The 17191-nt window shown below is 38.4% G+C and overlaps 1 protein-coding gene across 1 annotated transcript in view; it reads right to left on the reverse strand.

The window, feature by feature from the left end:
• Nucleotides 1–1723: 1723 nt before the first annotated feature.
• The window catches only part of Impg2 (interphotoreceptor matrix proteoglycan 2), a 91956-nt gene continuing 76488 nt past the window's right edge, over nt 1724–17191 (reverse strand). The window contains exons 15-18 of the mRNA XM_026402438.2: nt 4977–5187; nt 3815–4003; nt 2244–2454; nt 1724–1807 (exon numbers count right to left, since the gene is read on the reverse strand). Coding sequence (XP_026258223.2) covers nt 1724–1807; nt 2244–2454; nt 3815–4003; nt 4977–5187 — 695 coding nt within the window. The remainder of the gene's footprint in view (nt 1808–2243; nt 2455–3814; nt 4004–4976; nt 5188–17191) is intronic.

Below are 17191 nucleotides of genomic sequence, written 5' to 3' on the forward strand. Positions count from 1 at the left end.
ATTGATCTACATTCCTAAAATCACCAATGCTTTCTATTTTCCTTCTTTGGAGCACATCTTTTTGTACTCTGCTAAGTTACAAAAAAAAAAAAAAAAAAAAAAAAACTACAAGACCATGCAATGATTTCACAGAACCCTAAATTAAGTCCATTAACATTTTCTTGGGCTGCTTGATTTACAAGAATGATGAGACTAAGTAAAAACTGAAAATGCTGTATGGGCTATGTATGTGCCTCCATTTTTTCAAAGCCATCTTCCACCTGTGAACATCCTCACAAAGGCTGTAGAATCTGTGTGGAAATTCTTTTGTTTCACAAGATCTTCTTGTTTGAATCTCTGTTTCATGGATGTTTTTTGTGTATTTTAATGTGAGGCAGTATATCATAGAAATAAGCATGTCATCATCTGCTTATCCCTAATTAGGATGAATCCTTTCTTGGAATGTCTTGGCCAAGAGCTGATGTATTTTTAATTCAGGTAGCACATTTGGACAGGTGGTTCTGAAGGACTTACAATGGGTTTTAGAAAAGACAAAAACATCATTGATGTTCTTTCTGTTGCATACTACTGAAATAGATCCATGGGACATTTTCTGGCTAGAGATGCAGAAATGAATGAACATCCCAGTTTTAAAAGGCAAACACCAGTATTACTGCACTGACAGCTTTCAGCAAGGATTGGAAGCACTTCCTGGGAGCCAAACCAGATGCCTAGAGATTATTAGAGGTGTTTCCACCATGCATATGGATTTTAAAAAGCAACTTACTCAGTTTATTTTGATGGCCATTTGTTCTTTCTAGAAGAGAGAGATCATGAGTCAAGGGGGCTACCCATTGGAGAAAAAGTATTTGGAGCAAAAGAGCAGAGGATCATTTCGGGGCCATGACTATTATCTAACCATTGGACAACTTCTTTTACACACAAATCATTCTGGTGAAGGTAACTGACTAGGACCCATCCATGAGCAAGTACTTCTGTGAGGGCAGCAGTAGGACCAAACATCAATACCAAATTAAAAATCTCACCACTACAGTCAACTAATGCCCACAGTGGTCTCTTTTCAAGATAGTTTATTTCTGTAACCTAAGTCTTACTGTGGATTCTGGAGAACAAAGAAAAACTCGCAGGAACTTGCTCAAAATTCATACTGAGTAAAGCAAATGGAAAGAGACAGAATGAAAGTGCAATAATCTTGATAGAGGGAGGAGGTACACTTTAATGAGATTGTTATTCAAAGCATACTGAAATGTATATAGAGATGGAAACGGAAGGATGTGCTGAAATATGTGAGGATTTATGTCTCCTCAAATACCTTTCATAGAAACCATCTATGAAAATGGATGAAACCATCTATGAAAATTATGGCAATGGATTACTGGCAAGATCTATGCAGATAAGAGAGAAACTATGACATAGCTCAGGAATCTCTAGGCCAAAATAGATAAGGTCTTAGTCTGAAATCTTCTCTGTCACTGGCTATCATTATCATCTTAAGTAAATGTCTTCATCTGCCCAAAACTTCCTTTCCTCAATTAAGGAACATCCAACTTATACAGTAATTATAAGAAGTAATGAGATAATCCATATTTATATACATAAAGAGCTCAATAAACGTTGATGATCACCAAGACCTCTGTCACATGAACAGGAATTACATGCACATGCTGGCTGTACTACTCTAAGATCAGCTATTAAGATCAGGGGTTGGGGGCTATGGTAATGCTTACATTTGATGCTCTCTCACAAAAGCTGCAAACTCAGGATCATTGGCATACAGTTCCAAAATTCTCATTCTCTCTTGAATTTCCTTAAACAACAAAAAAGTCACATACTGCATTAGAAAAACTTCATCAGTCTTTTGGAAGATTTAATTATTATAAGGAATTGTGAGATTCTGGGCTATCCCGGGAAGAGCTATAAGAAAGCATTCTCAAAATGGAAGGTTCTATATGTACTATTAGATATTGCATGGACTACTCTAACCCCAGCATACATTCCCGAGAAAGTAAGTGGGGCAGGAAAGAGTATTTACTAATAATGGAAACGAGTCACTTGGTGGGAAATAAGGTACAGCTCAAAGTTGAATATTTTTGCATACCACATTGGCTGAGAGATATCATAAGGTGAGAATGAATTGTGAAATATTTTTCATTCTCTCTCAAAGCCTGTGCACATACACACACATACATCAGTAGTAGCAGCAGCAGAAGCTGTTCCACAACAGAAATGCAAAAGTTTCCTACCTCTTTGGAAAGGTTAGTGCTCTCATACATCTGTCTAATTTCTTCTCTGCTCAAACCACCAATCACTGCTTCCTTAGCAGAGCTGCGGAAGGCATGCTGAGCATAGGGTTCCTCATATTGATCACGCCTGGCCTTGCGGCTTTCATACACAGGGTTGCACTTCACAGCGTTCTCAATGGATGAGAGGCTGTCTGGCTGCCTGCTGGAGCCAAAAGAAAAAAGATATGACTGATTCAAGGTTTTTGGATGCTTTACTACTTGGAAGACTATTTGGGATAAGATTTCTGATGGGGTAGAAAAAGAAAGGTAATAGACACAAATGGGGTGGGGTAACTGGGAAGTATCCATATCTCAAAAATTATTTGTAAAGTTTCATCATTATTAGCTCCTCAGCTAAATGGCAAGCGTCCTGTGGCACTATTTCATTCATCTTATTTTCTCACAGTGCCTGAGATTCAATGCATGTTGATGGGAACTGTCTGTCAGTGGATACTATTCCATTAAACAAATACAACTGCATCATTCTAAGAGTTAAACATATCAAAAATTAGTGTATAACCACACTGAGACTCTGACAAAAATACAACTACAGGGAGATGGGAGCATCTAGGCTTCAAATTTAATTCAGGTCTAAAAATATTTAATGGGCATTGATTGTATACCTAGGACTGTTCTAGATGCTAATGAAACAAACAAACAAACAAAAAAAAAAACCCTGAAATCTTTGCCCTGAATGAGATGATAGTCTGGTGAAAAATCAGAGTCAACAGGAAGCATAAGAACAATGATGGAAGTATGTCCTGGGTGCTCTAGGGACCCAGGAAGGGTACCTCCTTAGCCAAGGCAGAGGGAGAGGGAAGGAAGGATGCCCTCGGGTAGCGCTGGTAGACTCCAGAGCTGGCACTGTATCAATTACAACCAGGGACTATGATCACAAAACAACCCCAAGTGTCTTTGGATCCCTTGTCTAACACAGGGGTCAGGCTCTATTTCCCCCATTAATGAAGCCATGTTTAATTAAACAGAGAACCAGATTTCATTTCTTGTCAGATCCTTACCCAGATTTATAATATGGTTAATTACCCCTGGGTATGAGCTAAAGGAGAACAAAATGTAACAGAGCTGACCTTCGACAAGGGAAACTCACTTTTCCCATCTCATCTCCATCCATCCCGCTCCACATCTCCCCCACTACAAAACAGGCATTCCAGCCACGCTCAAGGTGCCCTTCCTCCAGAAGGCTCAGGCATGCCTCCCTGACTTGAATCATGCTCATTCAATTAGCTGAGAAGTCTCATCTACTCCCTTCTGTCTGATAAATACCACAATATTTAAATATCTTTAAAAGGCTCTCCCCGGGGGCAAAAATTAGTTTATTCCTCACCTAGGCCTCTTAGCATCTCACTGATGGTGTTACTTATGTTTCTTTTCAATGTGAAACTCCTTTGAGGACAGGGCCCAAGTTTTATTCAACTTACAGCTCTCTGTCCAATATTTGATACATAGTAAATGCCAAGTGAATGAGTAAACAGAACATTTCCTTCCATCAGGGAGTTCTCTTCCTTATTTACCGGAAGGGCCGCTCTCCTTCTCTGGGGACATGCTGAGCCTGAAGAGTCTTGACAAGGAAGAAGATGACAATCGAAGAGACGAGGAGAAGTCCAATCACAGAGGCTATGGCGATGCCTATGACCAAGGGCTCAGACACAAACTCCTCACAGTGCTCACCTCGGTACCACCAGTTCTCACCCACCCGGCATCTGTAACAAAAGCAAACTCTGAATCACTTTGTTCAAAGTGGCAACGAACAGCAGAACCTTTGGTAGGACTGGGGAAAGGTACACATATAAATGCCAATCATGTGAAGCTTCACTGAAGAATCAAATATATGGTCAAGAATGTAGATTAGTGGTTCAGAGCTCAACATGTGTGAGGACCTGGGTTTGATCCCCAGCACTATAAAAAAAATAAATAAAAGGTAAAATACAGAATGAAATATTATTCAGCCTTAAAGAAGAATGAAATTATGGCATTTGCTGGTAAATAAATGGATGGAGCTGGAGAATATCATGCTAAGTAAAATAAGCCAATCCCCCCAAAACCAAAGGCTGAACATTTTCTCTGATATGCAGGTGCTAATTCACAATGAGGGTAGCTAAGGAAGACTAGCATTACTTTGGATTAGATAGAGGAGAGTGAAGGGAGGGGAAGGGGTATGGGGGCAGGAAGGATAGTAGAATGAATCTGATATTATTACCCTATGACATATATCACTACATAAAAGGTGTGATTCTACATCATGAACAACCAGAAGAATGAAAAGTTGCACTCTATTTACGTACAATGTATCAAAATGTATTCTACCATCATGTATAACTAATTAGAACAAATTAAAAACTTAAAAAATAAATAAATAAACCTCATTTTAATACTGATGGCCTTATAATCATCACTGAAACCCCTAATACAGTTACTCTAAGTACCTCAGTAGCACATATTTAGATAAAATTTTTAAAGTTCCAAACTTAAATAATAAACTAAACTGGGTATATAATTCAGGACTATTAAATGACCCAGTCTTTACAAGAGAATTAGGCAGCAACCGTCTACTGTATGGAAATAATTTCTATGATAAATATCATAAGGATTACCTTAAAATTATAGGTGTTAACCCCCCATTTTCTTCAAAAGTATCTATAACCTTTGAAGCCCAAATCTCTAATTACAGCATACCTACAAATGGCCCCATGCCCGGGCATAACGTCACACTTTCCGTCGTTCAAGCAGAAGTCAGGCTGTAGGTCACAGAGACTCTGACAAGGCAATTCATCCACACTCATGTATCCAGGGTAGCATCTGCACTTGGCTTCTCCACTCCAGGGGTCAACCAGACACTCAGAAAATTCATTGCAGGCCTGAAACTTGCAAGGATTGGCTTCATCACCTAAAACATCAAATGAACCAGAAAATGATACAAGGAAAGACAAAGCACAGGAACTGGGGTATAGGAAGCCCCTCATTAAAGCTCCTCCCTCACATAACACAGGACAACACCCATTCTGAACCATCAAAGTACACCATCACCCGACCTATAACACAAAAAGTTCTGATACATCCTGGACTGAGAGTTTTTCAGTTCCTCTGAAACTCAGAGCCAAATCATAAAACTCCATGATCTGGGCAAGCCCCTACGTGTTTTATCGAGGGAGTATATAGAAGCTTTATAATCAATGTCATGTAACTATAGATCTGAATTGTACAGTTTTAGAGACCAATCATTCTCACCAGATCTACCCTGTTATTGTTCATGTGCACACACTGCTATGCGCCTACCCCACACTGAGACCACAGGGTGAGACATGAGAGCCCCGGGGAGAACTGGGAGGAGCCTCAGGGATGGATATAGCCCCAGAAGAAAAGTCTTAAAGATAGTCTAGATTTGTGGAAGCCAATATTAGAAAAATAAACCATCCCTACATCCTCCTCAGGCCATTCGCAACAATATCTTGGCTTCAGTAACTAGTAACTTCATTTTTCATTGATAGGGTAAGGAAAAATGCCAAAAAAATTAATTAGAAAAATAAGCCATCAAAACTGATATAAGACACTAATTATAATGGGTCTTCCACCTATCATGGTCTCATCATAGGCTCTTCAATCTGTGAATGGCAGATAGGCAAATGGTGACAGAGATACTGGAAAAGAAGGAAACAGGTAGAAATGATCCACAGACTCATCTGTATGAAAAAGTATGAAGTTAACCTAAAAGAAAAGAAGAATAAAAAAGAAAAAGAACACACTTTCTTCATTTTCAGAGATATTAATATTGTTTTGAAAAGCCATGAGTTTCTTGCTGCTCTGGAAATTAAAGATAATTTTGTATAAGTTTGTGTCCTTGAAGTTTAGAGGAGGATCTCTGAAGCCGGTCTCCAAAGTTCACAGGTGGGAAGAGAGGGGATGTATTAAATTAAAAGTCTATGTGCATCTAGAACTTCAAAATAGGACTTTATGTATAAATAGAGTCTTTGCAGATATAAATTAAGTTAAGAAGAAGTCATAGTGGATTGGGAGGGTCCCTGACCTAATGACTGAGATATCCTTATAAGAAAAGGGAAATCTGGACACAGACAAATGCAGAAGAACACATTATATAAACAGAGATTTGAGTGAAAAAAAAATGTCAAAGATTGTCAGAAAATACCAGAATCTAGGAAAAAGCAAGGAAGGATTTTTCTATACACTGCTGGGGGAAGCATGGCTTTGTCAATCTTTCATTTTGAACTTCTAGACTGAAGAACTATGAAAGGATACACTCTATTGTGATAAGCCACCCAGTTTGTGGTACCTTGTTAAACAGCCTTAGAAGAACAATAGAGCACACACGGCCAAGCAGCTCATGTAACAAGGCGAGCATACACATGTGCTGACCTCCACTGACAAGAAGATTGCACAGCAGGATTCCACTGCGTATTTCCTCAGTCTTTACATCCTTGTCCTACTAATCATTTTGTTACTAAAATAATCTAATCTTGAGCTAGCCAGTGAGGAATAGAGGTGTATATAGTGGGTGGGGAGGATGGTATTTTATAGATCTCTTTTGTTGATGAAAGCAGAATTTTCTGAGACACTATATGTGGGTGAGGGAAAGTTACACAAGAGACAAATCAGTTGTTTTGTTTTTGCACAGTGCGATTGAATTGAGGAGAACTTACCACTGACCTACATCCCCAGCTCTTTAAATTTTTAAATTTTGAGATAAGGTCTCATTAAGTTGCTCAGGCTGGCCTCAAACTTGTGATCTTCCTGCCTTAGCCTCCCAAATTTCTGGGATTATAGGCATGTGCCACTGGACCTAATGAAAAGTCAGTCTTATAGCTGCCACTGTTGACATAAAAATGATCATCTGAGGACCTTTACCCAAGGTATACATGTAGAAGGAAAATTCTATTTGAAATTTTAAAAATTTTGTGGCCATTCTGTGGGTGTGTAAGAGGGCAAAAGAAAACAATTTACATTTTCTATATATTAGGAGAAAGGTATAGATAGAGGGAAAGGATAAATGCTATCCCCTTTTGCTCCCAGAGGTCAAGCCTAATATTTATAAAAGAGACTAAATAGAGTCTCTTTCCTGACCCAGAAGGCTAAAGCTGGATGTGGAGAATAGCTTGCCCCTGTGGGAAAGTACCTTGATATATGGAGAAACAAAGGCAGATTTGGAGCTAAATTTGGAATGGGAGACAGGGATCTAAATTGTCAATGAATTACACAACTCTGGCTTTCCAGGAGCAGCCTACAAAAAGGATTGATGGGCCAAGGAAAATGAGAGTGGAGAGAATGTGAAGATGGTCTGGAAAAAAAGCTTCCTGGCCAGAGCAACATGGGAGCTGGCTGGTCCTGGGGGGAAACGGGTCAGTAGGAGATGCCCATGAGAGGGTGGCTGAGGAATGCTAATGGTAGTATTTTTAACCATTTTCTGTGCTTCAAAAAAGCCTTCTTAATGACCTTCACATCATCAGCAAATATCTAATAGAATCAATGTCTTACATTTGAGATGCTTTGGAAAAACTTTAAAATGGACTAAGAACTGTGTTCGATTAACAGGAATAACAGACACAGAGTTAAGACACATGTGAGATCAAAAATTCAGCATAGTTTAAGAAACTCAGAGATGGAAGCCAGCTGCAGTGATGCACACCTGTAATCCCAGGGGCTCTGGCTCCCAGCTCCCGGGACTGAGGAAGGAGGATCAAGAGTTTAAAGCCAGAGTCACCAACTTAGAGAGGCAATTAGACTCTATCTCTAATAAAATATGAAATTTAAAAAAGGATTGGTGATGTGGCTCAGTGATTAAGCAACCCTGAGTTCAATCCCCAGTACCAAAAAGAAAGAAACAAAGAAACTCAGAGATGTAGTAATTAAGTAATTAAGAGATAGTTAAGTTCCCTAACAATTCCTATGGGTATTGAGGGGTGGAGAAACATTGAATGTTTTCTTCTGTGTGTGGGAGAGATTACTGCCCCTTCATTTGACTATTAAAGGAAAAGGTGACCCTATAGGGGCTGGGATTGTAGCTGAGCAGCAGAGTGCTTGCCTCCCAGTGTGAAGCACTGAGTTCTGGATCCCCAGCACCACATAAAAATAAATAAATAAACAAAATAAAGGTATTGTGTCCATCTACAACTAAAAAAAAATTTTAAATGGTGATACTATAAAACTGGATGACTTGGCATGCAGCTACGTGTGAGTTACATAATAAATTGAAGCAAATGAGCTTATTTATTGTAATTCTCTTTTAAAAGAAGTGGACTAGGAGCTGGGATGTAGTTCAGTGATACAGTGTTTGTCTAGCATGTGTAAGGCCTTGACGTTGATCCCCAGAGCCACCAAAAAAGGGGTGGGAGGTGGACTTTTGCAAAAAGTTTATAAGTAAAACTACTTGCATTTGTAAACCTAGTCAATAGCTTTTAGATATTTTGTTTAATCCTTAGACTAGCCTTGTGAAATGCACAGGTCAGGTAATATTATCCCCATACAATACATGAGGGACTAAATCTCAAAGATAAAATAGCTCCTCTAAAGTCACACAAATGATTAAGGGCCGAGCCGAGAAACCTAGCTTTCCAAATTATAATTAATTGCTTCTTCCACTACACCACTTGGCAAAGAATTTGCATGCAATCCTAGAGAACTCAAGTGGCAAAAGATTTGGATATTGGGGGATTAGCTAAATCATTTTCTTCACTTTCAGTGAATAATGGTCCTTCAAGGATTTCAAAGGAAAGAATGTTTGCTTCTTTCTCAGTTGAAAAATAGAGCTGATTTTCAAACCAGTTTGAGAGTAAAAACCACTGGAGAAATATGAACCTAGACATTCCATCTCACTCCTACTCAAAACCACTGTCCATTGGTATGTAGAAGGGAAAAAAGAATAAAATTTCAGGCTCCAACAATACGCTTTGCATCCAAGGCTTCCAAATCAAAATAATGTTTCATTTCATTCATTTACAGTATTTCTGAGTACCTCCTGTGTTCAAAGCTCTGTGCTAAAATCTGGCTAGAAAGTGGTTAATATTTGGTCCTTGTGAAAAGCTCTATTGGGAAAAATAGCCATTAAGCAACTATACACATAAATTAACATTGCAAACAGTGCTAAACTCCATAGGAGAAAAGAATGGACTAAAAGGAAAGAACTAATCCAGATTACTATGGGTAGATTATCTAAAGTCTTGAGGAAGCAATATTTGAACTGAAGCATTAAGGGTACACAGGGGTCAGCCAAGAGTAGAGGGAGTTTCAGGCAAAGGGGACAGTATATGCAAAGGCTTAGGTCATAAAACATTTCTGGCATATAAGAAAACCAAACAAGTTAGTTTGACTGGAATATGGAAAGCAGAGGGGTTAGTGTTATTAGATGATATTGGGGGAGAAGTTGGGAACCAGGTCTCATGCCTATTGAATCAGGCAACCATTGAAATGTTTTAAACTGCAAAGTGAAATAATGTGATGGATGTTTTCAAAAGAGTACCATGGCTGCTGTCTGAAGAACGGTTAGAAGAGGGAGAAAAAGAAAAAGTAAGAAAACTGATCCAAATGAGGGATAATGGTGAATTAGACTGAGTAGTAGCAGTGGAGATAGAAAAGCCTGGATTTAAAAAAAATAGACAAAACAAAAAGTTGCTTCATTGAAAAAATAAATAAAATAGATAAACCCCTAGTCAGGCTAAAGAAGGAAAAAGGAAAGAAAACTCAAATTACTAAAATACGTGATGAAAAGGAAAAAAATCACAACAGACATGATTAAAATGCAGAAGGTGATTAGAAACTATTTTGAACATTTATACTCCAATAAAATAGAAAATATCTGTAAGGAAAATAAAAAAAGAGACACAGAGACAAGATGCAGAGGCAGCAAAGATGGCTGCTTAGAAATTTCCTTAGCCACCAAGTATGCCACAGTCATGAAGCTATCAGAGATCCCAATCCCAAACACAGAACCCATACCGAAGACAGCAACAAATTTCTAGAAACATATGACCTACCCAAACTGAATCATGAAGTCATACATGATTCAAACAGATCAATTTCAAGTAATGAAATAGAAAATGTCATCAAAAGCCTGCCAGTCAAGGGGGCTCAAGTGATGGCTCAGTGATGGAGTACTTGCCTAGCATGTGTGAGGCACTGGGTTTGATTCCCAGCACCACATATAAATAAATAAAATAAAGGTCCATTGACAACTAAAAAATATTTTTTAAAAATGCCTACCAATCAAGAAAAATCCAGGAGCAGATGGATTCTCAGATGAGTTCTACAACACTTTCAAAGAAGAATTAATACCAATACTCCTCAAAGTATTCCATGAAATAGAAAACAATGGAACCCTTCCAAACTCATTTTATAAGGCTAATATCACCCTGACATCAAAATCAGACAAAGATTCATCAAGGAAAGAAAACTTCAGACCAATATCCCTGATGCACATAGTTGCAAAAATTCTCAATAAAATTCTGGCAGATCACATAAAAAACATGTTAAAAAGATAGTGCACCATGATCAACTGAGTTTCATCCCAAGGATGCAGGGTTCGTTCAACATATGGAAGTCAATAAATGTAATTCATCATATTAATAAATTAAAAAACAAGAATCATATGATCATTTCCAACATGGCGGCGGGCGCGGAGAGATCAAGTCTCTGACCTCTTCAGCTGTGCAGGCATAGGGAGTCGTAAACAGACTAAATCTGTTTGCTCAGGATCACTAAGCAATGCTGAGCTGACGTGGATCTGGGGTGATCAATCTGGACCTCTCAGAATACACACTGAGCCCGGATCGGCTGAATTCAAGCTCCCGTTCGCCTGATTCCCGCAGACAAACAGCTGTGACTCAGCACTAATCCATCCGGCTGAAACAACTGGTCAGCCCTTCTGATCCTACGGAGGTAATGGCAACCGAGCCTTCATTGGTAGTGGCCACAGGTTTCAAATGGGGCTTGGGAGAGACAGTAAGGACCCACCCATTGCATTGGTCACCCGGCAAAGGGAAACAAACTGTCGCCATTTGCAAGAGATACCACCATGGCAGAGAACTGACGTCATCAGACTGCGGCGGAGGAGATAACTTCATTGAATCCTGCGGCTACAGGTGTGTAATCCCCTAGCCTTCCCTCTCCACACATCGGGGAAACCTTAAGGGCCCCTCCCAGCTCTCCCGTGAGCGCGGTAGCCAGACCGAGGGAATTAGAGGTGGCGAGGGACCCGCGGCGCGGAACTACCACTCCCACCAGAGCTGACAGCTGAGGTCTCGTGCACCAGCTACCGGGGGCGTGGCTACCAGAGGGCAAGTAAAATTTGCTGAGGATTCTCAGCCCTAAGCTCCACAAACTTAGGGTCTGAGGGACAGGCAATCTGGGAGAGTGTGCCCAATCGTCCATGAAAACAGGGCTCCCGGGAGCAGCAGACCTGGCGTGTACCCAGTATTGTGGTGGGCGGCACCCGTGAGAGGGGCCTGGCTAGAGGAAAAGTGGGGAAGTGACTAGACACAAGAGGAGGCCCTAGGCACTCAGGATTGGAGACTCGCCCAGTCTGGGAGGAGGAGCTGCTGCACAGTGATTGGTTCCCACGTATTGACAGGAGAAACTTGGCCTGGTGGGCACAGCGCCACCTACTGGAAGAGAAGTTAATCAAACTCTAAGACTGCATTTATTAGTGTTTTTTTTTTTCCTTTTTTCTTTTCTCTCTTTTTTTTTTTTTTTTTGATTTTGATTTGGGGTTTTCTTTCATTTTCATTTTTCTTTCTTGTTTTTTACATTTTTTTTTACAATTTAAAAAAATTTTTTTTCTTCCAATTTTAATTTTAATTTTTGTTTTATTCTTTTTTTTATAAATTTTTTTTCTTTTTCTTTTTTTATTTCCTATTTTTTTCTTCTTTTGTCTTTTCATTTCTTTTCAATTATCTTATCCCCCCTTCCTTGAATTCTACCTGCTTACTCTCATTCTCTTTAGTGACTTCTTCCCTTCCCTCCCAAGCATCAAATAAATTTATAGGAGTAAACAGTAACTCAGCAGTCAAACAGAACAAGAAGTAACATGAGCAGCTTCAAAAAGCAAGGAAGAAAAGGAGTACAAACAATGCAGGACAGCCTAAATATTCAGGAGGACCTAGAGTCATCGGAAAAATGTTCATATAAAGAACTCAAGGAACACCTTAGACAGATGGAATGGAACCTTAAAGAGGATACGAGACAGCAAATTCAAGCAGCAAAAGAACACATTGAGAATGAGTTACATAAACAGATAAAAGAAGAAGTTAAGCATCTTTATCAGGAGATAGAGATTATAAAAAATAATCAAACAATAATTCTAGAAATGAAGGAAACGATAAACCAAATTAAAAACTCAATTGAGAGTATCACTAACAGAGTGGAGCAAGTAGAAGCCAGAACGTCAGATACTGAAGACAAAATATATCATCTTGAAAAGAGTCTAGCCAACTCAGAAAGGCTGGTAAAAAATCACGAGAAAAACATCCAAGAGTTATGGGATAACATAAAAAAACCAAATTTACGAGTCATCGGGATAGAAGAAGGTACAGAGATACAAACCAAGGGAATGAGTAACCTGCTGAATGAAATAATTACAGAAAACTTTCCAGAAATAAAAAAGGAAACAGATATACAAATTGAAGATGCATTCAGGACACCGAGCACACAAAATCACAGTAGACCAACGCCAAGACACATTGTTATGAAGATATCCAATATACAGAACAAAGAGAAAATATTAAAAGCTACAAGAGAAAAGAGACAGATTACATTCAGGGGTAAACCAATAAGATTAACAACAGATTTTTCATCACAGACACTGAAAGCAAGAAGGTCATGGAACAATGTATTTCAAACACTGAAAGACAATGGATGCCAACCAAGAATTCTGTATCCAGCAAAATTAAGCTTCAGGTATGACAACGAAATAAAAATCTTTCATGATAAACAAAAGTTAAAAGAATTTGCAGCCAGAAAACCAGCATTGCAAAGCATTTTGAGCAAAACACTACACGAGGAAGAAATGAAAAACAATAACCAAAACCATCAGAGGGAAGTGCCTCGGTAAAGACAGAGGGTGAGGGGAAAGATAATCATGGAGAAACAAACTAAATTTTTTAAAAAAGGATAAATAATCAAACATGGATGGAAGTACAAACCATATATCAATAGTAACTCTGAATGTTAATGGCTTAAACTCTCCAATAAACCGACATAGGCTGGTATCATGGATTAAAAAAACAAATCCAACAATATGCTGCCTCCAGGAGACACATCTGATTGGAAAAGACATACACAGGCTGAAGGTGAAAGGATGGGAAAAAATATACCACGCACACGGTCCTCGTAAGCAAGCAGGGGTGGCCATCCTCATATCGAATAAAATCGACTTCAAGACTAAGTTAATCAAAAGGGATAAAGAAGGACACTATATACTGTTAAAAGAAACCATTCACCAACAAGACATAACAATTATCAATATTTATGCACCAAATAATGGCGCTGCGATATTCATAAAACAAATTCTCCTCAAGTTCAGGAATCAAATAGACGAAAACACAATAATTATGGGTGACTTCAACACACCTCTCTCACCATTGGACAGATCCTCCAAACAAAAGTTGAATAAAGAAACTATAGAACTCAATACCACAATCAATAACCTAGACTTAACTGACATATATAGAATATATCAACCATCATCAAATGGATATACTTTTTTCTCAGCAGCACATGGATCCTTCTCAAAAATAGACCATATATTATGCCATAGGGCAACCCTCAGTAAATATAAAGGGGTGGAGATAATACCATGCATTTTATCTGATCATAATGGAATGAAACTGGAAATCAATGATAAAAGAAGGAAGGAAAAATCCTGCATCATATGGAAAATGAACAATATGTTACTGAATGATCAATGGGTTACAGAAGACATAAAGGAGGAAATCAAAAAATTCTTAGAGATAAATGAAAATACAGACACAACATATCGGAATCTATGGGACACAATGAAAGCAGTTTTAAGAGGAAAATTCATCGCCTGGTGGTCATTCCTCAAAAAAAGAAAAAACCAACAAATAAATGAGCTCACACTTCATCTCAAAGCCCTAGAAAAGGAAGAGCAAAACAACAGCAAATGTAGCAGAAGGCAAGAAATAATTAAAATCAGAGCGGAAATCAATGAAATTGAAACAAAAGAAACTATTGAAAAAATTAACAAAACTAAAAGTTGGTTCTTCAAAAAAATAAATAAGATAGACAGACCTTTAGCCATGCTAACGAAGAGAAGAAGAGAGAAAACTCAAATTACTAACATACGGGATGAAAAAGGCAATATCACAACAGATGCTACAGAAATACAGAAGACAATTAGAAATTATTTTGAAAACCTATATTCCAATAAAATAGAAGATACTGAAGACATCGATAAATTTCTTAAGTCATATGATTTGCCCAGACTGAGTCAGGAGGATACACACAATTTGAACAGACCAATATCAATGGATGAAATTGAAGAAGCCATCAAAAGACTACCAACCAAGAAAAGCCCAGGACCAGATGGGTATACAGCGGAGTTTTACAAAACCTTTAAAGAAGAATTAATACCAATACTTTTCAAGTTATTTCAGGAAATAGAAAAAGAGGGAGCTCTTCCAAATTCATTCTATGAGGCCAACATCACCCTGATCCCGAAACCAGACAAAGACACCTCAAAGAAAGAAAACTACAGACCAATATCTCTAATGAACCTAGATGCAAAAATCCTCAATAAAATTCTGGCAAATCGAATACAAAAACACATCAAAAAAATTGTGCACCATGATCAAGTAGGATTCATCCCTGGGATGCAAGGATGGTTCAATATACGTAAATCAATAAATATTATTCACCACATCAATAGACTTAAAGATAAGAACCATATGATCGTCTCGATAGACGCAGAGAAAGCATTCGACAAAGTACAGCACCCCTTTATGTTCAAAACATTAGAAAAACTAGGGATAACAGGAACTTACCTTGACATTGTAAAAGCTATCTATGCTAAGCCTCAGGCTAGCATCATTCTGAATGGACAAAAGTTAAAGGCATTCCCTCTAAAATCTGGAACAAGACAGGGATGCCCTCTATCACCACTTCTATTCAATATAGTTCTCGAAACACTGGCCAGAGCAATTAGACAGACAAAGGAAATTAAAGGCATAATAATAGGAAAAGAAGAACTTAAATTATCACTATTTGCAGATGACATGATTCTATACCTAGAAGACCCAAAAGGATCTACAAAGAAACTACTAGAACTAATAAATGAATTCAGCAAAGTGGCAGGATATAAAATCAACACGCACAAATCAAAGGCATTTCTGTATACCAGCGACAAAACTTCTGAAATGGAAATGAGGAAAAGCACTCCATTCACAATATCCTCAAAAAAAATAAAATACTTGGGAATCAACCTAACAAAAGAGGTGAAAGATTTATACAATGAAAACTACAGAACCCTAAAGAGAGAAGTAGAAGAAGACCTTAGAAGATGGAAAAATATACCCTGTTCATGGATAGGCAGAACTAACATCATCAAAATGGCGATATTACCAAAAGTTCTCTATAGGTTTAATGCAATGCTAATCAAAATCCCAACGGCATTTCTTGAAGAAATAGATAAAGCAATCATGAAATTCATATGGAAAAATAAAAGACCCAGAATAGCAAAAGCAATTCTAAGCAGGAAGTGTGAATCAGGCGGTATAGCGATACCAGATTTCAAACTATATTACAGAGCAATAGCTACCAAAACAGCATGGTACTGGTACCAAAACAGGCGGGTGGACCAATGGTATAGAATAGAGGACACAGAGACTAATCCACAAAGTTACAACTATCTTATATTTGATAAAGGGGCTAAAAGCATGCAATGGAGGAAGGATAGCATCTTCAACAAATGGTGTTGGGAAAACTGGAAATCCATATGAAACAAAATGAAACTGAATCCCTTTCTCTCGCCATGCACAAAAGTTAACTCAAAATGGATCAAGGAGCTTGATATCAAATCAGAGACTCTTTGCCTGATAGAAGAAAAAGTTGGCTATGATTTACATATTGTGGGGTCGGGCTCCAAATTCCTTAATAGGACACCCATAGCACAAGAGTTAATAACAAGAATCAACAAATGGGACTTATTTAAACTAAAAAGTTTTTTCTCAGCAAGAGAAACAATAAGAGAGGTAAATAGGGAGCCTACATCCTGGGAACAAATTTTTACTCCTCACACTTCAGATAGAGCCCTAATATCCAGAGTATACAAAGAACTCAAAAAATTAGACAATAAGATAGCAAATAACCCAATCAACAAATGGGCCAAGGACCTGAACAGACACTTCTCAGAGGAGGATATACAATCAATCAACAAGTACATGAAAAAATGCTCACCATCTCTAGCAGTCAGAGAAATGCAAATCAAAACCACCCTAAGATACCATCTCACTCCAGTAAGATTGGCAGCCACTATGAAGTCAAACAACAACAAGTGCTGGCAAGGATGTGGGGAAAAGGGTACTCTTGTACATTGCTGGTGGGACTGCAAATTGGTGCGGCCAATTTGGAAAGCAGTTTGGAGATTCCTGGGAAAGCTGGGAATGGAACCACCATTTGACCCTGCTATTGCCCTTCTCGGACTATTCCCTGAAGACCTTAAAAGAGCATGCTACAGGGATGCTGCCACATCGATGTTCATAGCAGCAGAATTCACAATAGCTAGACTGTGGAACCAACCCAGATGCCCTTCAATAGATGAATGGATAAAAAAAATGTGGCATCTATACACAATGGAGTACTATGCAGCAATAAAAAATGACAAAATCATAGAATTTGCAGGGAAATGGATGGCACTAGAGCAGATTATGCTT

The sequence above is a fragment of the Urocitellus parryii genome, chromosome 2 (assembly GCF_045843805.1).
Source record: "Urocitellus parryii isolate mUroPar1 chromosome 2, mUroPar1.hap1, whole genome shotgun sequence".
Taxonomy (NCBI): domain Eukaryota; kingdom Metazoa; phylum Chordata; class Mammalia; order Rodentia; family Sciuridae; genus Urocitellus; species Urocitellus parryii.